The 20,914-nt window shown below is 38.6% G+C and overlaps 1 protein-coding gene across 13 annotated transcripts in view; it reads right to left on the reverse strand.

The window, feature by feature from the left end:
• The window catches only part of Bcas3 (BCAS3 microtubule associated cell migration factor), a 502,679-nt gene extending 484,859 nt beyond the window's left edge, over positions 1 to 17,820 (reverse strand). For 3 of the 13 annotated variants that reach the window (XM_074046243.1, XM_074046249.1, XM_074046250.1), the window contains exons 1-4: positions 17,377 to 17,620; positions 15,982 to 16,069; positions 12,468 to 12,522; positions 7,640 to 7,715 (exon numbers count right to left, since the gene is read on the reverse strand). In XM_074046243.1, the coding sequence (XP_073902344.1) occupies positions 7,640 to 7,715; positions 12,468 to 12,522; positions 15,982 to 16,064 (214 nt within the window). In that variant the 5' untranslated portion in view covers positions 16,065 to 16,069; positions 17,377 to 17,620. Of the gene's footprint in view, positions 1 to 7,639; positions 7,716 to 12,467; positions 12,523 to 15,981; positions 16,070 to 17,122; positions 17,232 to 17,376; positions 17,624 to 17,755 lie in introns of those variants that run through there. The other 10 variants (XM_074046247.1, XM_074046242.1, XM_074046244.1 and 7 more) reach the window with 7 other exon arrangements.
• Positions 17,821 to 20,914: the final 3,094 nt, after the last annotated feature.

Below are 20,914 nucleotides of genomic sequence, written 5' to 3' on the forward strand. Positions count from 1 at the left end.
TAAAAGAAAATGTGGCCAGATTTGGTGGCACCCCCTGTAATCCCATCTACTCTGGAGACTAGGGCAACACTGCAAAGTTCGAAGTCAGTCTGGGTAACTTACCCAAACTCTGTCTCAAAATTAAAAAAAATAATAAAAGGGGCTGGGAATATAGCTCAGTGGCAGAGCACCTGCCCAGCATTCACAAGGCTCTGGATGTAATCCTCATTACTAAAAAGGAAAAACAAAGAAAAATTTAAAAAAGGAAGACGAACTGAAAGCTGAAATTATAAAACTAGTATTTTTTAAACAAAATATCAATCATTACCAATGCAAATAAGGTTAAAAAAAATCAAGCTTTTACTAGGAAACATAAATATCAGCAAAACCACCTGTAAATCATAAATGAAATATTTTGCCATAATTCATTAAATAGAAAAATGAAGTAGACTCATCTAGAATGTCTAATATTTACAAACTTAGAAACTGATGAAACATTATGTTTGATATAAGAAATAATCCTGGGCTCTTGAGCTATAGGTGCTATTCTTAAGCCATCCTGTTCAAAGCCCATTTCCCACCCCCTTCCTTAGGAGGTACACTTTCCTGCTTTCACTCACTCTTTCTCACTCTAAATAAAGCTCTAACTAAAAAAAAAATAAAAAAAGAATTCTGAGATGTCTAAAGAAACTGGGCATGAAGTCCACTATAAAAGAGCTACAAGTACTTGTAAAATCAACTTTTTAAATTCATACCTGTGAATATTAAGCATCTGTTACATAATAGAGATTATAAAGAATAGGGTACAGTTCTTTTTTTATTTGTTTGGGGCTTTATTTATTTTTTTATTTTGGTTGTACTGAGGTTTAAACTCAGAACCTCCTGCCTACTAGCAAGCACTATACAGCTTGAACCATGCCCCCAGCCCAAAAATATCCTTCATGAATAAAACTGCTCAGCTAGCCAGGCCTAACGCTACATGCCTCTAATCCTAGCACTTGGGAGGCTGGAGTAGGAGGATAGGAGTTCAAGGCAGCCTGAGAACTGCCTCAAAAAAAGAGAGACCCTGTCTCAAAAAAAAAAAAGTTTAGTAATATGTACTCAGGTTCAAGATGCACATATACTTTGACCAAGTAGTTCCATCCTATGTATAATCTCATTAGAAGTGTGAGCACATAATACCAAGAGAAATGCACAGGAGTATTCAAGGCTGTTCAAAACACACTCTCTCTCTCTCTGTCTCTCTGTCTCTCTGTCTCTCTCTCTCTCTCTCTCTCTCTCTCTCTCACACACACACACACACACACACACACACAAGAATATTCACAGCAATATGATTTGTAAGTAGGCAAAAGAGCTGGATGTGGTGCTACATTCCTGTAATCCCAGCTGTATGTGAGACATAGCTAGCTGGATCACAGTCCAAGGTCAGCCTGAGAAGGAAAAATGTGAAACAATACCTGAAAAAATAACTAAAGCCAAAGCGGGAAGGGGGCTTGAAGCAGGTCTCAAATAGTCCAGCACTTCTGAGAACCTAAGTTCAAACTCCAGTACCATCAATAAAGAAAAAAAAAGAAAAATGATGGAAACAACTTAAATGTCTATTGTCAGGATAATGGTCAAACACCATGGTTTACTAATACAATGGAAAACCACTCAGCACAGAAAAAGAATGAATAACAGATGAACCTCACGGATGTAATAAAGACGCCAGACACAAAAACCTATACTATAGTGTACAATTCTGTTTCCATAAACTTGAAAAGTACTCGCCAACTAGGTAATATTTTTACATGACAGTTAAAAGAGCACCTGATTTGTAAAAAATTAGTCATTAACTCTAAAGCTTCCTTTTGCATCACTTACCATCATATTCTTGTATGATAAATTTTTTAAATTCATCAATCAAGGCAATGAATACCCTTCTCCCTTTACTTGACTTCATCATCCTCTTCCTTCTAGAAGCTAAATGTCTTGGGATGTTTATGACTGCCATGCCTATTTTTCATCTGAAAGCCATCTCACAATGGTTTCTATCCCTAGAAATCTTCCCAAGTGACTTTCTCTAGGATTACCAATAGCCTGCAAGTTGTTGAATCTAACGGTATTTTCTAAGCAAATTTATGTAATCTTAAAATGACTTACCGGCTACAACCAATGCTCACCCTTTCCCCATCAATATACTTTTCCTAGCTATTTCAATAATCATATCCTATCTTTTCTCCTACATTTCTGTTCACTCCTCCACCATTTTCTCTGCTGGCTCTTCCTTTTCTGTCTTGTTTCTAAACACCTGAGTTACTCAAAATGAATTCCTAAGGGCCCTTTTCGCCACACCTTCTCCTAGGTGGTCTCATTCTACCCCTTGCTTAAACTCCACTCAAACATCATGATTTCTTCGCTTACCTGATCTGTCCCCAAAGTTCCTTATTTTGGTGAATTGCATCATTAGCTATTTCACTGGCAAAGCCAGAAACCACCTTCTCCCCTAGCCCTCAGCGATAACTTTCTCACCAATACCCGAGTCTTCCTGAGCAGCTTTCTTCACACCACCAAGCCCCACACCAGCTACGTCTATTTCAAAAGCACCCAAACGTCCTTCCATTGCTGCCAAATTCCATATCATCTTAAAAGTGTTCTTGTATCTTTATTTATTTATTATTTGGATGCTACATGTTGAACTCAGGGCCTCATGTATGCTAGGCAAGCACTCTGCCACTGAGATATACTCCCAGCCCAATTTTGTGCTTTTAAAATTATTTTATTTAATACTTGTGCTTTTCAAAATCAATTAATTTTCAACATTTTACATATCTTGAACAGGATTTGCTACTATCTAGAACTAATTTTTGTATTCAATGCTGGAATCTGAATCCAGAGCCTCATGCATGTTAGGCAAGTACTTTACCACTGAACTACATCCTCGGCCCTTAAAATGAATATTTTTAAGACCAACGCAACAATTTTTTTTGTTATTTAATCAAAATGGAGTGTAGCTGCTCTTGTAGTCACAACTATGTGGAGGCTGAAACAAGCAGATCATGAGTTCAAAGGGAACATGAGACTTCTTTGTGTCAAACATATACACACATACACACACACACACACGCACACACACACAATAAAGTCCTCTAACACATTCTGACCACCAGAGGCGGTCTTTTTTTTTTCTTGGACTAAGCTTATGCACTAGCCCCCAAAAGATTACGCTAAAAACCGAGATGATGCCACTCATACTAAAGTTTCACAACACTAAAACAAAGTTGTTATCTGATCTTCCCAGAAATCAGGAGAGATAATGGCCAAATTCCTCAAATAAGGCCACTCAGAAATTGCATAATAATAAAGTTCCCTCTGCATTAATCCCTATTATTAAAAAAAAAAAAAGTAATGCTGACTGGGTATGGTGGTGCATGTTTGTAATCCCGACACTGCCTGAGCTAAATAAATAGCTGCTGTCTCAAAAAGACAAAAAGTAACCTCAAGTTAACCAACCATTTGGTTTTCTACTGTCCTTTTTCCCTGTTCCTGCCTTACAAGAAAAATCACTTTGAACTGACCAGGGGGATGGATCTAAGATATATTGTAAGCACTTCTGTAAATGTCACAATGTACTCTGGGACAACTATAATATGCAATAAATAAAACTTTTTTTTAAAAAGCCTCAGACCCATCAAAAATAAAAGTAAGAAGATGCAAAAGCAAAAAAAGAAAAAGAAACGACCAATCCACTTTTGTTGCTTATGCTTTCTTCAGCCTGTTTCTATTAAACCAACTTTCTCTGATCAGCTTATTGGAACATTTATTCTAATTTTATGGAATGAACTATTGTCTGATTCTAGAATCAGAAATAAAGCCAACTGAAATCTTTAAGAAGTTGTTATAATTTTTCTTTACAAATATAAATAAAGAAGGAAGGACAAAGACATACTTTGCAACCAAGGAATCCAATAAACATTCATTTAAAAAAAATAGAAATGTAATGAGCTTCAAAGGGATGAAATTGGGAGTATATCTCAGTGATAGAGTACTTGGGCTAATATGAGTGAGGCCTGAGGATGGATCCCCAGCACCAAAAAAAGAAAAGCAGGGGTGGAAGCATGGAGCAAGTGGTATAGTGCCTGACTAGCAAGCACAAAGCCCTAAGTTCACACTCCAGTACCACAAAGAGAACAAATAGAAATAAGGCTGAAAAGTTTATTAAAACATTAGTCTGAAGGTCAATATTTGTAACTGCATTTAATATTCTAAAATGCAAAATCGTTTCTAAAGTATTTGTCATTGATATAATAAAGGATCACCCATAAAACAAATGTTTTACTACCCACAAAAAGAGGCCTGCAAATTACTACTTGAGAGAACAAGCAAAGATTCCAAAACTCAAATAAGATCATACAGTAGATGAAACAGTCACCCTTTCTCATCCTGAGTAGTAACACTAGAAGGAAAACAAAGCATTACATTTTAAGTTTTAGAGGAAAACTCAACCACAGAATGGGAGAAAATAGTAAGAATTCATATACAGAATGTATAGAGAACACAAGGAAAAAAAAGAGACAGGAAGAACAGAAGAAGAAAGGAAGGAAGGAGAAAGAAACAAGACAAACAAGAGAGAAATCTTGAAAGAGAAAGGAAGGAATGAAAGGAAGACAGGAAAGAAGGAAGGGATGAAGGAAGAAGGAAAAAAAATTAAGTTTAGGCAAAGGAGCTGATTAGACTTTTCTCCAAAGAAAATATAATAGTAACCTTTAGATGCCTAAAAACTTGGATTATACCAAACCCTTTTCTATCATTAATACAAATTTATTTTTCCTTCTGCAGAATTTGATCTTGGCAAACTCAACATATTTATTCTTTTCTCCTGTGGCACTGGGTTATTGAACTCAGGGCCTTATGCTACTTTTTTTTCTCTCCTTATTAACTCATAGTTTACTGGCTTCTCTTTTGCATATCTGAATTGCCAAGATCACTACTCTTGTGTTTTGGACCATTATTAAGTAAAATGTGGGTTATTTGGACACAAGCACTGCTGCCTCTAACAGTTGATCTGATAACCATCAAGGTTACTACATGGCTGATAGCATGTACAGTATAGACATGCTGAACAAAGGGATGATTCAGATCTCAGGCAGGATGGGGCAGGCTGGAATAGAATAGAACAAGATTTCATCAGGCTACTCAGAATAGCACATAATTTAAAATTTATACATTGTTTACATCTGAAATTTTACACTTAATATTGTGAGACCATAGCTGACCAAAGCTAACTGAAACCTTGGAGAACAAAACCATAAATAATGGGAAACTACCATATACAAGTGATCAATAAGCACATGAAAAGACAAAACAGCATCATTATCCATTAGGGAAATAGAAATCAAAACTAGAGCTCACCGTCATTAGGCTAGCCCCTGTTACTAAATAATAAGTGTTGAAAAGGATTTAAAGGGCCAAGGGCATAGTGGTACAGCCTGTTACTCACTTGCTCAAGGCTCTAGATTCAATCCCCAGCATCAAGAAAAAAAATATTAGGAAAGAATGTGGAAATGCTGGAAACTTTGTGCATATTCAGTAAGAATCTAAGTCACTAAGAAAAACAGTAAAGTGATTCCTCAAAATATTAAAAAAAAGAATTACCATGTCATCCCGCAATTCTACTTCTGAGTACATACCAAATAAAGGTGGAAGCAGATTCTTGGACATATTTGTACACCAATGTTCACAGGAATATTATTCACAAAAGTCAAAAACATGGAAGCAATCCAAGTGTCCAGTGACAAATAAATGGACCAAAAAAAATGTAGCATTAGTCAGGAATGGTGGCACACAACTATAGTCCCGGCTACTGTTGCAGGCTAAGGCAGAAGGCTAGCTTGATCCCAGGTGTTTGAGACTACCCTGAGCAAAACAGTGAAAACCCATCCCAAAAAACTGGTACATACATATAATGAAATATGATTCAGCCTTAAAAAGAAATTCTGTCATATGCTACAATATCCATGAACCTTGAGGACACTATGCTATGTGAAATAAGCAGTCACAGTAAGGCAAATACTGTAAGATTCCACTTAGATGAAATACCTAGAGCAATCAAAATCATAAAGTAAAACAGTGGTTGCCAGGGACTAGGGGAAGAGAATACAGAATTATTGCTTAATGAATATAGTTTGTATTATAAGATGAGAAGTTATGGAAATTGATAAAACTGATGGCTATACAACATAATGTTTTTAGTTTGAGTTTTTTGTTCCTTTGTTTGTTTGTTTTGAGACATGGTCTCCTGCTGTGTAACCTAGGCTGGCCTCAAATTCATGATCCTCTTGTTTCAGTCTCCCAAATAACTGGGATTAAAGGTGCATATTACCTCACCCAGCTTTTATGAACATGTTTCGTACCATAGATGTGTACATTTAAAATGGTGGTAAATCACATTATGTACCAATGTTAATAAAATGAGAAACAAGGGCTGGGGAACCTCATGCATTAAGCCCTGGGTTCATGCCTAGAACTATGAAAAGAAAAAAAAAAAGGAAGAAAAAAGAAACAGGGGAGGACAGGGAGGGAGTGGAGGCAGGGGGAAGAAATGGCCCAAACAATGTATGCACATATGAATAAATGAATAAAGAAAAAAAATTTTAAAAGAAACAAACATAGTCTTAGAGGAAATAAAGTCTCAGGAGTGCATTAACAAATGTCCAACTAGAAATGAACAGCTAGTATATTTTAATAAGGAAAAAATGTTTTGAAACAATGTCTTACTCTAGCTCAGGCTGCCTTCAAATTCAATCCTTCTGCCTCAGTCTCCTGATTACTGGGATACAGACAGGCACCATTATAACTGGCTTTGAGAAAGGAAACTGAATGCAATGAATTACATTGATAACAGAAGAGCTGAAATGACAAAAATGGAACTTTAAGACAACCTTTTTGATTAACAGTAATAGGAAACTACCACCACTCCTAGGTTAAACAGTCAAAGAGGAACATGGCGGGGGAGGGGGGGATCACCTGCAGAAACCTAAATTGGAATGACAGTGGATTGCCCAGGGAACACTAAAACCACAGAGGAAATGTAGCTGCTGACAGAAATGAGAGGAACAATACTTTTCTCCCATCTTCCCAATTTCTCACCATCTGCCTCCAAGCTCACCCAGAAGACAACAGATATGTAGCCTGAGAAACACAAAGGGGAAGCCCCCTTGAGAGACTGAGTGGGAAAGAGCAATGGAAAACTAATCTGAAAACCAACAGACCTCGGACTAGCAAATGTTATTGAAAGAAAAATAATTTTAAGGTCTAGAAAATTTAACACTAAAGATGTTTTTGCAGTTATAAATTCTAATTAACAACCAAATTCTAATTAATGATGTCTTTTATAACAAAATTTTAACTTATTAGAATTTTTTTTAACTTATTAGAATTTAATTAAAGTTTAAGGCTATACACTGCTATACTTTAAGATTTGTAGAACACAGTATCAGTCCTAAAGAAATTTCTAGAGTGTGGTTATGTTATCTTTTAATTAAAAATGAATTTATTTTGAAAACTAAAGTTACTGTAAGAGAAATAATCTGACTAAAGTAAGGGTTTTTCTTTCAGGAATCAGGTCAACTCCAAATAAAAATTCAATAAACATGTCCCAGAAAAGTTGAAACCATACCATTTAAATCTGCATTTTCAAATCTGACCCAAATTATTTTCTCCTTTTCTTCTGTTAGAGGTGTTCCACTGTAAGCCTGCATAGTAAAAGAAATATATGAGTAAAAAATATTGTAAAGCTCTAATATTACTGATGTTTAAAACAAAGAGTGACTCCAATACAGCCAATTCTACCCCTCTAAGCGCCACTCCTCCATCTTGGTAACTGGCACATGTGGGAACATCATTACTCCCAAAGAATGTCTTTCAGGACTCTAGTAATAGGTCAGAAAAGTTTTTTAACATAAAAGAACTGAAAATACCTAAAATACAGTGATCATAAACTATGATGAACCATGACTATAACTCAAAAACACCTAAATTATCACCTATATTGGTCAAAAGAAGCCTTAGGGAATATACAAATAAAACACAACCTTTATTTAGTTTTGGTGTTTGTAATCAGGCAATTACTTAGTACCTACACCTCTCAAGAGAATTACTTTTTACTCTGTTATCTGGCTTCCAGACTTCAAGTAATTTCTGCAAGTCTGCAAGGGCCACAAAGATAAGAACTGAAAGCTAACAAGCGTCAGTACCCAGCATTATTCAAAAGTCATCTCCCCACATAAAGCACATGGTTTCACTTAAAAATGTTCAAAGGTTTTACGGAGTCAGCAAGGTGGCTGCACCTGCAGTGGCAGCAACCAGGCAGGCTGAGGCAGGAGGGTTGGCTGAGGCCAGAAGTCCAAGGCCAGTGCAGGCAACATAAAGAAACCAGAGCTCATACAGGGGTAACAGCTCAAGTGGTACAGTGCCTGAACAAGGTCCAGAGCTCAACCTCCAGTACTTTGAAAAAAAAATTACCTTACACCCTCACACATCCATATGAGTTCAACTGGTTGCTTTGTTCTGTTTTTGAGACAGCGTTTCCCTATGTAGATAGGCCAGCCCCAGCTGGGCTGTCTCAAAAATGGCTTGAGCGTTGTGTTTGAGTGTGTTTCATGTTCCAATATGAACTCTTGAATCTCTTTTTTGCTTTCCCTCTAAGGGGGATATAAAGATTTCACAACAAAGTGTATTAGGTTTTTATTATGCATTCAAGTTTTCTTCTTTCTAAGAAATTGTGTTCTTTTTATTAACCATTTTTATAAAGTTCTGTGAAGCTGACTGAAGCCTGACATCTGCTTCTTGCAAGACTTTCTGAAGGTCTACACAAAGAAGGCGTGGGAAAATATCATTTTGCCTCGCAGTGTCTTATGATTTTCTTTGCTCATGTTTAAACAGAACTCCCTCAGAGCCCACCAAGCTTTCACTTTGCTCTCTTTTGTGGAAGTCAATATACTTTCACACCAAATTTTTTTTTCTTTCCCCAGTGCCGAGTGTGAACCCTTCTTCAATCACAATGCAACTTCTCTATTTATTTATCAAACTATCTGTCCATTTTTGGGATGCTGGGTCATTTCTGTACAGGTGCTCTGTGCCACTGCCCTACATCCTGCCCCAACCCTATGAATTAGTCAAAACTTCCATCCCATTCACTAGCAGTATAGCTCAGTGATAGAGTACTTGCCTAGATGTGTGAAGCCCTGGGCTTGAACCTCAGCATCACACACAAACAGACACCTTCCATGCCATTTCTGACAAGATTTATTTAACTCTCCTTTTTTTACCTAATCTGGTTCATAGCACAGCTATTTTTGAATTTTACAATACCTAGCTACAATCACTGTAAATATTCTATATGTTATCTTGGATTTTTTTTTACTTTAGAAAAAAATAACCTTCTGTAGTATGCTAATGTCAAATATAAAACTTAATTACAGCAAATTATTGTCATCATTTGATTGACTTACTGACATTTGTGCTGGCTACAATTTTTTATATGGAAAACGTGAACATATAAGACACTGAAACAAAAAGCGCTAAGCTTTAACACTCTTCTTTGCTGAATTAATTTAAAAATTTTTCATGAATCAAATTATTAGATCAAAGAGTACAACTAAGGGCTTCTCTTAGCCATCAGTGAGTGCTATCAATGAAACACAACTAGAATTAACTGAATGGGTGATAACTATAGGCGCCGCTATCTAGCCCAATAACCTATCTTCTCTCCTTGGAAAGAGAATTTGTAGACTCAGAGAATAACTTCAGAACTCTGTGAACATGATGATTCCCAGAACAGAGCAGATTTGGAATAAAACAGCAGAAAATTCCATTTTCCTATTGCTAATAACAAAGTACCAATGCAGGATTCTGGGTTAAATATTGAGGAGGAGGGGGAGGCTAGAAAGCACTGCTAAACAGTAAAGAGAATGTCTAATATTTTCATAAGTTACTCCTATTATTGCTTTCCCAAGCAAAATATACTCAGTAGCTGCTAAAGTTACTTTCATCATTACAACTGGAGACTTCAATGTTTTCAGTTCACCATACTGTTTCGTCTACTCGTTATAAGCCATAAATCTCTAGCTCCAGCCCTGGTTCTAATCTCCTGAGACGCCATCCAAGAAGGGCTGCTTAATATTTCTTTGCTTTATTTTATGCTTTACACAGATCATATCCATTAAGTCTTAACACAAGCCCATGATGAATACAATGATTAGCCCTATTTTACACATGAGGAAAGTCATGTTTAGAGAAAGATTCAGTACCTTTTCCAGAGCCTGCAACATGTAGAGCTGAAATACATTTATTCTGTTTTGCTTTGGAGGTACTGCACATTGAACTCAGGATCTCAAGCTTCCTGAGCAGGCACTCTACCACTCCAGACCCTCTGTCCTTTTTTATGTTGGGTATTTTCAAGATATGCTTTCAAAAAACATTGCCCACGCTGGCCTCTAACTGCAGTCCTCCTGATGTCTGCCTCCTGAGTAGGTAGGATTACATGTGACTTACCAGCACCCGGTACATACATATGGGATTACAAATGTGCCCTACCACACATGGCTGTCAGAATACATTATTTGGGTATAAGCTAAATTATGAGTCTGTTTATTTTACTATTTAATCAACAGAATTCCAAACATAAGTGATATGCACAAGTTTACTTGTGTGTGTGTGGTTGTGCACATGTAAGTGCTTATTTGTTTTTGGGGGGTTTTTGCGGTGCTGGAATTTGAACTCAGGGCCTACACATGGATCCACTTCCTGTTTTTGTGATGGGGTCCTGTTTTTCAAGATACGGTCTCACCAACTATTTGCCTGGGTTGGCTTCAAACCTTGACCCTACTGATCTCTGCCTCCTCAGTAACTAGAATTACAGGAACGAGCCACTGGTGCCTGGCTTGTAAGTGTTCATTTGTGACTTTTCATAGTTTTTTCAGTTTTTTGGAGGTACTGAGGTTTAAATTCAGGATTTGCTAGGCAGGCACTCTACCACTTGAGCCACTCCACCAGCCCTTTCCTGTGTTGAGTATTTTCAAGATAGGATCTTATGGACTATTTGCCCAGGCTGGCTTTGAACCACGATCATCCTGATCTCTGCCTAGCAAGCATGAGGCTCTGAGTTCAAACCCCAGTATTGCCAAAAAAAATAATAATTTTCTACTGCCACAGCAGTCCTATTACCTACCGTATCCAGTGGCCAGTTTCCTTCAACATCAAATACCCAACCTTTCCCTTCATCTCAACTAATGCTACCTCTAACATCCTCTGAACTTCTTTCACTTCTTTCTTTATTCTGATTCTCTTACCAATTAAATATTTAGTCTGTATTATACATGTATCATATCCTGATTTGTTACATTCATCACCTCTGACAGTTTCAAGGCATCTGAGTTATTAACCAGAAGTGCCTCAAGAAAGGAAAAGATTTATTTTTCCTTACATGTACTACAGACTTTGTTATCATGGCCTATCTTCATTAAAATTGACTGAACATAACAAAGTAATACAACATAGCTTGGTAAATTCCCTTATTTCATGAGTACATTTTGTTTCACATAACTAAAATTGAGATTTTTCTAGGACCCTCTCATAAAGCTGGGGTCCTGGATCTATGATTATCCTTTCAGGGCAGTGTAGTTACAGGCTCCAGGACAGTCAGAGGAGACTGATATCACACAGAGGGAAAAATGTGAAACTTTCCCTTCAGTAGTTCTACTACAGCTGTGTTTCCCAACTCAAAACCTATTGTTTCACAAGAATCATCTGACATGCTTACTATAGACAAAAGGTACTGGACATCACTTCAAATGCACTATTAAACTCTGGGAAAGGAGTTTGGAAGTTACTGTTTTCAACAAGACTGACAAGTGACACTTAGGTTAAAATTGAGCAGTAATACACTAAATGATCCCACAAGGGCCATTCTCATCCTTTATTCTCAATCTTTAACAAACCAGAACAATAAGGTATACTTACCTGACCAGAAAAAAAAAGTACTGCTCAATATGAAAGGAATGAAGATTTGGACAACATAGAATACTTAGTTTGAAGTACATAGTAGTATATATTGCTTTTCTGACTTCAGTGTGTATGTACTCTGCCACTGAGGAACACCTCCATGCCCAGACAAATGCCTCTAAACTTGGACAAGGAAAAATTTTTGGAATAGAACCCAACTCGAGAGTCCCAAATCCCAACTAACATCTCATCTTGATTCCATTTAAGAAAGCAAGTCCTAAGGAATAATACATATACCACTGTCATCACAAAATTGAGGCATATCTACCAATTAACACATGTAAATCCACCCTACAATGTTCAGGATGCTAAAACATCAAAAGCCATTCTAAAACTTCTGAACTCGCTCACTCTAGTGTCAAGTTAATAAGACAGAACATTTCAGAGCTTCCCCAGCTAAAGGTAAAGCTACTATTTCGGCAATCAATCACATAGACACTTACCTGTGGCACAACATCCTGTAGAAAAGTCACAACACTTTCCATGTAGGACTGCTCTCTGTAAAAAGATGAAATGGATAAAATCTGTCATAACAGCTTAAGACAAACCATGGGAAAGCTCTACTTATGAGTCCTAAGAAAAGTCATTCATAATATTAAAACAAGAAAAGAAAGGCCAACTCTTATCACCTGGTATTTCTGCTTATCCACCTTTTGATTTCATAAGTGTTTGTACATACTATTAAATGTAAATAAGATTTTAATATTTCAAAATATTATCATATGCTTTTCAAATTTTATAGAAATAACTTGTAAATCATATTTGGAGGAGTGATGACAGAAGACCTGGCCAAGGCAGAACCTCCACTTGAGTCAGAGCACAAGAATGCCCTAGATACAGCAAGAAAAATTGTTGCTTATGCCTCAGTATTTAGTGACCTCTTTAAAGTGGTTATGAACTTAATCCCTTATCTGGATGTAGCAAAATAGAACAAGTTATTTTAAAAACAGCTCAATGAACCAGACATGGTGCACACCTGCAATCTCAGCACTCAGGATGCTGAGGCCTGATGATCGGGAGTTCCAGGCCAGCCTTAGATACACAGAGAGAGACTGCCTCAAAAATTAAAATCTCATAGAATTTTTGGCATAGACAGGACATAGCATTTTTTAAACACAAAAAAGTGATGAAAAATAACATTGTCAAGGACCCTATGAGGGGTGTGGAGCAGTTTTGTTTTTTTTAAGGGATGCTGGAGATCAAACCTCGTTTATGCTACACAAGTATTCTATTACTAAGCTGCTTCTCCAGCCATAAAGACACTTTAAGCAGGAAGCACATTCAAGGCAACAAGTAGAGAAAAACAATTTAACTACTAAATCATACTCATTTCAGGAAAGATGTGAAATATTGCACTTGAAGAAAATAATATGAGCCATCTTAAATACTGAAAGAACAACATGCCTGGGCAGGGGATGTGTGTGTGCCATGCACAGGCCTTGAATTTCATCCCCAGCACGGGAGAAAAAGAACAGTATTCCTAGAGACCTACGAAAACTGATTAGGCCTAAAAACAAACAAAATCATTAGGCCTACCTCTCCGACCTTGTTTTTCTTTTCTTTTGCAGTGGTTGGTTATTGCACTCCAGGTCGTACCCATGCTAGGCAAGTACCCTACCACTTAAGCCACACCTCCAGCAGTTTTATTTTATTTTGTTTTAGAGACTGAGTCTTGCAGCTACTTATGCCTGGACCAGTCTTGAACTCTCAGTCCTCCTGCATGCACCACCACATTTGGCTTCCAAACCCCCTTGTTTGCCATACTCCTAATTTACTCTGCTTCAGCCATGTTCGACTTCAGTTCCTGGAATACACCATGCTCTTCTTTGAATCGATACCTTTACCTCATCTTTCCTTCCTGCCCTACCAGAAGGAAATAATATTTCCTTCCATTCAAATCTCCAGATTGAGTGCTGCTTCCTCACACACATGCCCCTACAGCCTTACGCATACTCTCCCTTGTCTTTAGCTATCAAGACACACTGAGCAAAGATGACATCTGTATTTATCTACTTGTTTTCCCACTAAGATGTAAACTCTATTACAGGGAGTAATCTACCTTTCATCCTCAGAATCTACTAGCAGTGGCATATAGATTCAGGCAGACAGGAGACGCTTAAGCATCATCTGTCCAAGGAACACTGCACAAAAGATTGAAAAAACACTAAAACTATGTACTACAGAACAGAAAGTAATACAGCTGGAACACCATAAGAAGGTAGCTTGGAATACTAAGTAAGGACACAGACCCTGGAGACAATACTGCCTGGGCTTGATCCTGCTTCCCTTCTTGACTATTACCAAGGACAACTTAATTTCTTCTGCTCTGGTTTCCTCACCTATAAAATGAAGATTAAAGCAGTACCTAACTCATAGTTAATAACATGTTTAATTTGTTGCCGTGTTCCATAGTTAGCAAAGAAATATAGCTCTGGGAAATACAGTAGGGAAAAAAAGTAGTATTGTAGCAATACATAACATTATAAATATACTTTTGCAGGTATGAGATTCTAAATTATCCAAAATAAATAATACAAAATACTACAATTCTGCCAGTCATTGGTGGCTCACCCCTGTAACCCTAGCTACTTGGAAGGCTGAGATCACAAGAATCGAGGTTCGAGGCCAGCCCAGGCAAACACTTTAAGGGATCCCATCTCCAAACTGACCAGAGCAAAATGGACCAGAGGTGTGGCTCAAGGGATAGAGTATCTGTTTTGCAAGCATTAAAGCCCTGAGGTCAAACGCAGGTGCCACCAAAGAAAAGTTTCATCTCTTCCCCAGTATACCAAAAAAAAAAAAAAAAAAAAAAGAACAAGAAGAAAAGTCTGATCTCCTTAATCAGATAAAGGTCTTAATTGTCCACCCTAACCTACTTAAATAGTTCCCTATGTCAAAACTGTATTTCACTTATAAAACAGCTTGCCTTCCCCTCATCTGCTCACTCTTATTCCATTTGTCTAAAAGGTATCCTTGATTCTTACAGCCTAAATTCTATTCTATCTTTAAGGATACACTCTAAAAATTATCTTCTTAATGAAACCTTGTCTAATCATACTACTAAAATACTCCCTGTAAATTCTCATGCTGTTTTCTTTTCTTTTACTGGTCTTTTTTTTTTTTTTACTGATTACACTAATTTCAAGTATACAATTCTTTAAGCCACATGGGATTACAGACTCTTAGAAAGTACAGCTTTCGTTTGTCAAACAATGCCTAAAATATTGGGCCTCTCATAACATCCTATGAAAGACTGTGGCCCCAAACCATTGCCTGGCCTCTGTGTCTACAAGCTGTGGTTTGTATAGTGGGGAAATTAAAAAGTAAAAGTAAATTTAAAAAAGAATGCCTAAAACATAGAAATGTATTCTCTTGATCTTGACACTTTGAAACATTCAGACAAAGATCTAGAATAAGAGATACATTTTATATCACAACCTAGTAATCATATATGTAGGTATGAACAGTACTCTGAACATATCACAAAACAGTATTAACTTCCAACTATATTTTCTGTTTTATATGTATATGTATTTCCCATGTCTTTTTGCATCTGGGTGTGTGTTGTTAGAGATTGAACCCAGAGTTTCACACATGGTAAGCAAGTGCTTTACCACTCAGCTATCCCCCAGTTCCTATTTCACTTTTCAAATACTGACTCCAGCCCACTAAATTGACTTAATGACCCACTAATTAATTAAACTTAGAGTTTGAAAAAACCCTGCTGTTTTTCAGAATTTAGAAATGTGTTCTTCAATTACTCTATAAATATGTTGAATACATCAACTTAAACCTCCAACTGTTTCTTTTCTTTGGCAATGATTTCCATTTAACCTGCAAAGCCAACATTAAAAAGCTCTTTATAAAAGTAAGCACTATACAAAAAAAATCTGAATGCTAGTTTTTATTCTTAGTAATGTTTTCTTCAGCTACTGGGTTTATCTAAAATGTGCTTACGTGACAGCTTGAGGGCGAACCACAACACCACCAGTACATCGACTTGGTCTTCTAGGAGAATCTGTAGCCATAGCTTCATTCATAAAACCTGTTTCCAGAACAAAAAAATAGAAAAAGTCGATCATTATTGTTGCCAGAAGAAAGGAAGTCTTATGATTGCTCACTAGAAATCCCTTGTCAAAACTGCCTAAAAAGAAGGAAATACTCCCTGAAATTTTTATTACACCTGAAAGGAAAAATATGAGAAAAGATATCATCAAGATTTTTACATAGGACCAGAACTCAGAACCACAGAACCAGTCTAAGACCTTGTGTTTTGTTGTGAGTGTGAAACTAGAAAGATAAAACAAGAAGATCTTGAGATGGGAAGTACAGCACAGGGTCACTTAGAAAAACAAATGTGCTTAAGGGTGTGGTGGGAAACGCCTATAATCCCAGCAGGCTGAGGCAGGAGGATCCAGAGTCGGAGTCCAGCCTGAGGAAAAAAAAGAAATGTACTACTTTTGTGAACATAGATTTTATGCTGAGATAGTGAAAATACACATAGTACAGTATTCCACGACCAAATGGAACAGTGACATATCACTTTACCTTCTAATTAAACCTGTTAGGAACCTAATAGTAAAACTGCCTGGCCACATTTAAATCGTATTTTTATCATCCAGCTATTGTAACACAGTCACCACATTTGTGTAAACAAATATATAATATAAACTTATATGATGTGAGAGGCCCCTTATCCGTTCCAATCGAATAACTAATCCTGACCCTAGAATGTCTAATGAGCCTCTGAATCACTGAGGCTGTTTTAAGAGCATGGAACCAATTTGGTTAAGGTTAAAAGAGGACTGACAGCAATATGAAAGGTCTCTTATAAGACTCAGTAAAGCCCACAGCCAGGAGCAACCATCAAAGAGCCTAAAAGCATCACTTCTAAATAGGGTGCGTTCTACCACCTTATATGAACCCCCCCAAAAAAACTGCTGAGTCCCACTTCCTACAGTCAAAGCATCCTTTGCCCCAGCTAGCCCTTCATCAGGGGGTACCCTTCACCTGCAAGCCCCTCAGTACTCTCACTTCCATTCCACCCTTTCCTACCTGAGCCAATCTCCCAATCCCTGGCCCTTAAGGGCCCTGTCACCTGAGAACGATCCTTGGCAGCCCCTCAGGCTCCACTCTCCTGGAAGACACTCGCACAGCGCTATCCCAAACCTCCAAAGCACAGCCACCGGTGCCCCCGGCCGCCCTCTGGCCCCTTGCCCTTCTCCCCTCCCCCTCCAGTGTCGACACCTCTCCCCCGCCGAATTCCTGCCAGCCAAACCCTGTTCCCTTACGCCGCCTGCCCCGCTTCCTCTCTAAGCCTCCCCAAAACCAAACCCCCGCCAGCCCTCTCACCGGCCGCTCCGCCGGTAAACGCTGTTCTCCAGCTCCAGGCTCACTGTTTGGAGTCTCCCCGCGTGATTGACGGCTACCACTTCCTACCACGCCTCAGCGGAACCACCCCGCCAGCCAATCCCAGCAGCAAACTGGTCCCAACCGGGCACCGCCCTTGGAGGTCAGCTTCGCCAACCCGCAAGTAGAAACGAGGGGGACCCGCCTCCTGGAGTTAACCAATCCGCTGGGGCTGGAGGGAAAACACAACAGTTTGTAGGTTCGAGTGAAGTTGGGGTGTCAGGTTCGGATGCAAACACAGGCAGGTGAGGAGGAATTACGAACATGTCTACTTTAGTGGCAGAAGCATTTTTGTGGCTTTTTAGAAAAAGAATCAACTTGCCTCAGTCTCCTGCCGACCTCAGCCATTTGTCTCAGATTGGTGTCAGGACAGGGAGACTGGGCTGTTTACATCGAATTCTCGCGACAGCTGGTTCGAAGCTCAAAGCACGTGGACGTGGCAGCTGCCAATCACTTTTAGCTAGCCATTCACCCATCCAGAACCCGCCTTCTGCCCCGCCCTGGCGATGTGTTTACCTTCCGGGAGTCTAGTTTTGCCCGGCCTTTGGTGGTCGCCCTGCAGCCTAGGAGGTGTTGATTTGCCAGCAATCTTATCAATTTGAGCTTTGTAGCACCAAGACTGGCTCATTCCTTATCTTGATTTGCATCTCCCTTATCTTTCTTCTGTAGCCCAGGCTGGCCTCGAATTCGTGATCCTCCTGCTCTCTGACTACGGGCTGCACCACCACGCCAGCTATCTCCCTTAACCGAGATTTCACCATTGTCATTTCCTCAGGTACATGTCTTTTATAAGAATACTTGTGGACTGTTAACACAGATCAGCCTTTTATTTACTTTTTACGCACTAGTTAGCAATAGATAACGACAGTTCCATGAAAATAAGCAAAGGATTTATAAGGAACTGGCGGATAACAGCAGTAAACCTAAAAAGCCTTAGCACAATGGAGAATGGAAAAGGTTTATAGAAGAAATGACCTCACGTAAAATAATGCAGTCTTCAGTGGAGGTAAGATGTATAATGTAAATTAGATTTAAATGAGGTGTTGGCGCCGCCGCCGCAGACTCACTCCGGTAATCCTACCTACTCCAGAAGCAGAGATTAGCATGATCATGGTTCCAGCCAGCCTGGGCAAATAGTTCGCCAGACCCTATCTCAAAAAACCCTTAAAAAAAAAAAAACTCAAAAAAACAGCTGGCGGAGTGACTCAAGCGGTAAAAGTGCCTGCCTAAGCAAGCATGAGGCTTGAGTTCAAAGCCCAGTTTTAAAAATAAAGATATAGAAGTGTTGGTAGCAGATATACAAACAACTATAGCCAGGACCATCTTTTTCTAGATGCTCAAAAGGTGCCAATAAAAACAAAAATCAAGGGTGCTATTTATTACTTTTTTTTTTCCGGTGCTGGAGTTTGAACTCAGTGCCTTCACCTTGAGCCACTCCCTTTTTTGTGAAGGGTTTTTCAAGATAGGGTCTTGCTGAACTATTTGCCCAAGCTGGCTTCAAACCTCAATCCTCCTGATCTCTGCCTCCTGAGTAAATAGGATTACAGGCATGTACCGCCTGGATTTTATTAGCCTATTTGAACTTTTGCTAACAAAAAATTTTAAATGTCATCTTCCTCTCCACAAACTCTCACTGGAGTGGGTATTTGAAGAGTCACCTCTTAAATTGGTGATGTGAGAGGAACAAACATGAGGGACAACAAATGGCAGAAATGGCTCTGAGAATGTAAAGGAAACAAATGGCAAAAGTAACTTTAGATAAAGGAGACAGGAAGAAATTCTTTTCTTTTTTTTTTTTTGCTGGTACTGGGGCTTGATCTCAGAGCCTCACACTTGCTAGGTAGGCATGCTACTACTTGAGCCACTCCTCCAGCAAGAAGGCATTCTTAAAAGCAAACTTCTAAAGAGAAGTGAGGAGCAGGCTTCTCACCCAGATAAGGCACAGAGGTCTTTATCCTAGATAAGGGACAAAACAGCACTCTTAAGAACAACCATTTAAGGGATGAATTATAGACTCCTTAAGGAAGACAACACAGCAAACCTTCCAAAGGTAAACAAAGGGGAGGGGGGGATCTCACCAAAATGAGCAGTAGTCATAAAATGTATATGACAGTTCTCAAGAACAGGATGAACTAACAAGGCCGTCCTGGAATACCCAGTCCAATAGAATAGGGTCAACAAAGAAGTTAGACAGCAGGTTAATAGATACAGCTTCTGAGTAGGGGATGCCTAAGGCAGAGCTCTTATATTATCTCCTAAATTTCAGCCATTCTTTGGCTTAGCTCTTTCACTTATCAGGAGCTTTGCTATCTTTTTAATAAACTTTACACTTGCTTTAACTCAACTCCTGGTCCAGTATCTTCAATCATCTACTATGCCAGGACATAGGACACTTACTTGGGAACAACCTTCCAGTATCAGTGATGCCTGTAATACCTGCACAAGAGATTTGAGGAAGGAGAGTTGTGAGTTTAAGGCCAAAATAGACTACTAGGAAGACACAAAACAAAAACAAAAAAATTTGTCCACAGTGGGCAAGATGGGTCTCGTTCAGTAACACTACCTACCCAGCCAGTTCTAATGACTCCATTTTATTTTCCACAAACATGGTATGAGATCCTTTCAGGACTCTTAAAAAACCAATTTTATAATGGAAGTAACTTGTAGGTACTTAGTTCATGTAGTTAATTCATGAATCACTAAAAAGCCCTAAGTTCAAACTCCAGCCCCACCAAAAAAAAAAAAAAAAAAGTCCCCAGAAAAAAATCAGGGAAGTAGGAAATTATCCATACTCAAAACACATTTCAGGGGGCCATGTGTATTTTGTTGTGTGTTTGTGTGTTTTTACTTTGGAATGATCAGAATTCTTTGGGGGTTTTAAAGTCTCAAGCAAGCCATTGCTTCATTTATGCCACCCAATGACAAAAACACTTGGATTTTAACAATACCAAAATAATCTATTCTCACACAGACCTATGGTGAACACTAATAGTTTTTCAGTGAAGTAAATAAAAATAAACTTTTTTTTAAAGTACATATTCTGTAGTCCCAGAAACTTAGGAAGTTGAGGCTGGAGGATCATTTGATTCTGGGAAGTCAAGACCAGTCTGGGCTACATAGCAGAACTCTCAGAAAAAAAAAACCACCAAGATGTGGGCATGGTGGCATTCAATTATAATTACAGCACCTGGGAGGCTGAGGCAGGGGAATCAGTGAGTTTGAGTCCATCCTGGGCTACATAGCAAGAACCTGTGAAAAAAGAAAAGAGAAATGAAATGAAAAGAGCCGCCAGAGGCTCACACCTGTAATCTTAGCAATTATTCAGGAAGCAGAGATCAGGAGGATCTTGGTTCGAGGCCAGCCCTGGCAAATAGTTTACAAAAACTCATCTCCAAAATAACCAGAGCAAAATGGATTGGAGATGTAGCTCAAGTGGTAGAGCACTTACTTTACAAGTGTGAGGCCCTGAGTTTAAACCCCA

This window comes from Castor canadensis, chromosome 11, assembly GCF_047511655.1.
Source record: "Castor canadensis chromosome 11, mCasCan1.hap1v2, whole genome shotgun sequence".
NCBI lineage: Eukaryota > Metazoa > Chordata > Mammalia > Rodentia > Castoridae > Castor > Castor canadensis.